The sequence below is a fragment of the Daucus carota genome, chromosome 3 (genome assembly GCF_001625215.2).
Source record: "Daucus carota subsp. sativus chromosome 3, DH1 v3.0, whole genome shotgun sequence".
Taxonomy (NCBI): Eukaryota; Viridiplantae; Streptophyta; class Magnoliopsida; order Apiales; family Apiaceae; genus Daucus; species Daucus carota.
Genome location: NC_030383.2, coordinates 40,148,690 through 40,153,830, shown reverse-complemented (window position 1 = coordinate 40,153,830; position 5,141 = coordinate 40,148,690). Strand labels below are relative to the sequence as shown.

Below are 5,141 nucleotides of genomic sequence, written 5' to 3'. Positions count from 1 at the left end.
CATCTCTTGACATTGTGTATTGGAACCACTTAACAACTCTATGTCTCAAGTAATCATATCGATTTCTCATTTGTTTGTTGTCGACATCAAAGTTATGAGTTTTTTTTAGAATTTCTTTCACATTTGCCCATGAATATGTTTTAAGACTGCTGCCTAGCCTACCACTGACTGTAACCTCCTGGATACAAGCCTCCAGAAATGTTTTAGTTATTTTATCATTCCAATACACTCTTAAATTTTTTTGTTCAGGAGCCGCAATTGATTGATCCATGCTACATAAGAAAACATGTGATAACTCAGTAGGAAAAATAAGCAATAAAGTTTTGTCACATTATAACTGCAGACTTTAACAAGGATAACATGGTTCTACAAACAGAATTGCAGACTCTATAATTACTATATTAGCCAGAATACAAGGGACAGTAAACCTTTGTGCAAGTATTAATAAACCAGAGCCAAAGTATTTGTGCTACGTTACTGTGATTACATACTATGGCAATCTCCAGTTGAGGGAAACAATACAACAAGATAACTGATATGACAAGCAGATCTTTATTGTATTCTCACAAATTGAATGCAGATATCATATAGTAAAACAATATAAAAAGAAGAAGAAAAAATCTTAAATTGCAGGATCAATGCAGTGACGACAAAGTGGCCGCAGGTTCTCAAAATTTAACCATTATAATATAGTAATTAATCACAATTTAAGCCTATACTATTTCACTAGAACAACCATAGAAAGAAAGGAGACACACTTATCAGAACCTAATATTGTAGACACTACATATTTAATTTGTATATGTTGACAAAATGGATGAATAACTTTGATATATTTTGATTTCTGCTAATATATGATATTATTTATAACTCCCTGTAGAGTAACTTGTCCTAGTACTCTGTTCCTATTTTTTTGTGTAGATATTATATACACATGACTTTATGGATTACAATGATGTTAAATAGGACCAGTGAAGTGAAAAAAGAAAAGGAAAACCAATGGTGCTATTTTGCCTGCATATATACTAGTGCTTGTCCATAAACCCCCATTCATTTGCAACCTGTAGTCACTACTTTTTGTAATCACAACAACTTCCAACTCTCACAATCACCAATTCTCTTCCCTCTCATACCAGGACTAGGAACTTCTTTCATTACATGTACTCCCCATCTCCTATAGTATCATTACTTGATGGGTACATATTACTAACACAACACCACATCTCACTAGAACTTGTGCTTTTTGTCTGCCTTTGATTAGTTATACTGTATCGGACTAATACGTGTTCAAGTGAAAATTGCCAGATAAAACCTTGGACTCAATTTGTTATAAACATCCTTGAATATCGAGCGACACAAATATTTTAAATCAAATACCAATTGTAAGCAAGCCTGTTTTATATCACATGTAAAGCTACAGAAGTGTTCACATGTAAAGAAAAATTACCTGGAGTTGGGTTGTTCTTCTCTTGCTCGGCTGGTTGATTTGGCGGAAGAAAACTGTTGATTGTTGTTTAGGGTTAGCGGGGTAATATATGTTTATATGGATGAATCAGCCAGGATTCTAGAGAGGAGCGATTCAGCGTGTTCCAGATTCGCTCAGCCCATCACACTTGAAGCCCAAACAAGCTGGATCATAAGAATCGGTCAGATAGCAGTCATTCAGCCCCAATAAGCAGTAAACAAATGGCCCCTAAGTAAGGTACCTGGTGCCCTATGCACCCAATCTCTCATGTAGGCACCAGGTGGTGCTAAACTGCTAATTGAAGTAATCTCTAAGTAGGTGAGGACTTGACGCCAATATCATGGAATTAGATGTATAGGGCGCCAAATGAGTTTTTCTAAACCATTCTTGGCATCAGGTATCTCCACACAGCCATATACGGTGAAGCAGCTTGAGGACATAGGTCCTAACTAATCATGGTTAAGCACGGAAGTCTATAAATGGAGATGTGATATCATTGAAATCAACTACACAAAATTGTATTGTGCACACACTTTACACATGCTCTCCGAAAGTTTGGAAAGAAAGATCGATAGACGAGCGTATTCGTGAATTGTGTAACGTAGTCTTTTAGCCAACTTAACGGTTGGATTTATAGCACCCTCGAGGTTAATATCTCAAAATGATTATTACCACGAATTTGCTGGATGATTTATTTCAATAAGAATGAACTAAAACGAACATTCCACAAATAGATATAAATCGAACAATTTGATAAAATGTATTCAACCTCCTTCTATGTCTACTTAAGATTAACAATTGGTATCAAAGTGTGTTGATTGACATATAAATTTGAGATTCATACAAACTAAAAAGCTAGTTCCACATTTAATCGAAAACAATGACTACACAAAAGTTGGGAATCAAGGTACCTCCATCGACACGGATGATTACAACAACTGGAAGAAGAAAATGCTTCTTTATATGCGAGCTGCAATCTCCATGTATATTGGACTTCTGAGAAAAGGTATACACATTCCAATGAAATTATTCCCGAAATTGTAATTATTAGAGATCATATTCCTCAAAAATCTCTTCTTTAAAATGATATATATAATATAATCGAGTTAATTCGTATTGGTTCCATTAAGATAATGCTTAACTGGTTGAAACTCTGAATTTTTTTAAATTAATTAATATTTTTTTCAAAAAAATACCTTTTTATTTATCAAAAAGCATGAATATATATCAGTGACAGGACTACTTATATTGTAGTGCACAATGTTAAAACACCAAAATTTTTGATTATATACTATAATATATCATATACTTGAAATGATATATCTGTTAAAGTAAATTCCTGCTGGGGCTAGCATTTGATTTTTAGGTTTTTTCCCACATATAAATGGGTTATTTGGTTGGATTTTGGATCACCAAACCAAACTCATGGGTTCCCAGTTATGTATATCTTCATGTCCAGTTTAAGATTTTAAAAGTTTTAAATGCATCTCATAAATCCATAAAAAATACATTCTCTTCTATGTGTAAGCATCCATCCAAATCAAAACATTGAGAGGAGTTTATAGTCACCGATCAGCGGTCATATCCCGTTTCTTTTTTCTCATAAGAAGATTGCCACACGTTTTTGTAATCCAGTTCATTCTCGATGGATGATGCTAGAAGAGGTATTGCATATTGTTGTACTCTTCTTCTGTTGTATATGGACTGATTTATAAAACATGGCATGTCTTTCTCGCCTCTATATGTAGGGGTGGCAATTTCGGGTAACGGGTCGTGTTCGTGTCAGCAATCGGGTCGATTTCGGGTCAACCTAAAATCACTTAAAATTGAATAAAACCAAAAATTGAAGTTATTACAAATGAAATTCTAGTTTCGGGTCATTTCGGGTCCATTTCGGGTCTGTCGGGTGATTTTCGGGTCACTTTCGGGTTTCTGTCTCAGTAAATCGGGTTTCGGGTTGGGTCGGGTTCGTGTCGGGTTTCGGGTCGTGTCTGATATTGCCACCCCTATCTATATGGTAGTTTTATTTTCAAAGAATTTTAATATATTATTGATTTTATGCCTATGTAAGTTGATATAGATTTTTTAAGATTTAAATATAATTATTCAAAATCTGATTAATCATGGTGAAGTTTCGAAAATTATAATATATACCAAAAAGTTTACAAAATTGATCCGTTTATGAAGTTTAAAAATACCTACAAACATTTGAATACCATCATATTTTGATAAATTTTATATAATCTCCGTTAAATATTATCGAATTTTTAAATATAATTTAAAATCTTGATTAAATATCACCAAGTTTTATAATGTATTTTAAAATTTTGATATAGTCTCTGATACATATATGAATTAAGCTGAGATTAATGAAAATACAAATTTTGCTTAAAATTCTACTCCCTCCATTTCAATTTACATGTCCACTTTCAAAAAAATTTTATGTTTCAAATTACTTGTCCAATTCAACTTTCAATGCAAAATCATATTTCCAAAGTCAATTCTACTCCACATATCTCTCATTTATATTTCCTAGACATATTTTGATCATTTAATGCAATTAATTTGTGAACAACAACTTTTCTTAAACTGTGTGATTTTTCTAAAGTGGACATCTAATTTGAAACGGAGCTAGTAGTAAAATACACCTCCAAGCAAATAAGTTAAGCTGAAATCAAGACAAACACCCGGCTAGTCAGCGTCAAGAACAATTCAATAAAATTTATTGAGTCGGTTAAAGGATGCTTTCATTGTAACAGTTTTAGATGCGTTCTGGTCAGTGTTGTTTTCCCACCCAACCAAAACCAAATGATGCAACAAAACAAATGAAATTGAATTTAATCAAACAATGATATTAAACAAGAAGAACAAAATTTCACATAGTCCAGTCAAGAACAGCACAAATACATTATACATGCATAAATTACATAACTCATAACTATTCTTCATCGGCTTCTAATTAACAAAACAAAACCATTCGCTGAGAAACATATATAAAATCTTCTTCTCAACGAGAATCGGGGATATATGATTACAGCGACTCGGAGCTGGAGAGAGAGGGGATCGAGAGAGAGGCGGACTGGAGAAGAGTCTGAGCGAGAGAGAGCTGCTCCATGAGAGCTTCCATTCTTGATCTGTAATTTCTGGCTTGTTCCACAGCTTCGGCTTCGACTTCTCCCAGCTGAGAGCAGAGATGCTCCTCCGCTTCTTCGGCGACACGGAGCCTGTGAAATCCTGAGAGGAGCTCTCGCTTCATCATCTCCTCTCTCTCTAGACTCTTCTGCAGCGCTCTTTCTAGCTCTTCGTTCCTCTTCTTCAGCATCATAGCCTCCATTGTATTTTGAGTATATTGTTTTTGTGTTTGTGTTTGTGATTATGAGTGAGGAGGGGAGCGCGTTTTATAGGCTGGGAGGGCCTCGGGGAAATGTGTCCAGGTTCAATGTATCTGGTTCTTATATGATTTGACGAAAGATTTTTTGGGTGGCTGTTTGTACTTCGTAACAACTCCTGTAAAAAAAAAGGTCTTTCTGATGTGTGCCCAAGGGCACACAATAAGCACCAACTTTTATGAAAATGACTTGTTTTGATTGGTGGAGTTGATGTAAATGCAGGGGGGTCATTTACATTTATTATCCATCCACCAATCAAAAACTAGTATACTTATGGATGTTAGTGA

The 5,141-nt window shown here is 34.6% G+C and overlaps 1 protein-coding gene across 1 annotated transcript; it reads right to left on the bottom strand.

The window, feature by feature from the left end:
* Nucleotides 1-4,319: 4,319 nt before the first annotated feature.
* LOC108213213 (protein RESPONSE TO LOW SULFUR 2) lies at nt 4,320-4,849 on the bottom strand. The gene has a single exon (XM_017384985.2). It carries the CDS (start codon nt 4,797-4,799, stop codon nt 4,497-4,499), a length of 303 nt encoding a protein of 100 aa, XP_017240474.1. The 5' UTR covers nt 4,800-4,849; the 3' UTR covers nt 4,320-4,496.
* Between the last annotated feature and the right edge of the window lie 292 nt (nt 4,850-5,141).

Bases quoted from the DNA above. Each gene is read 5' to 3' on its own strand.
- LOC108213213 (XM_017384985.2), bottom strand. From the start codon at position 4,799: ATGGAGGCTATGATGCTGAAGAAGAGGAACGAAGAGCTAGAAAGAGCG.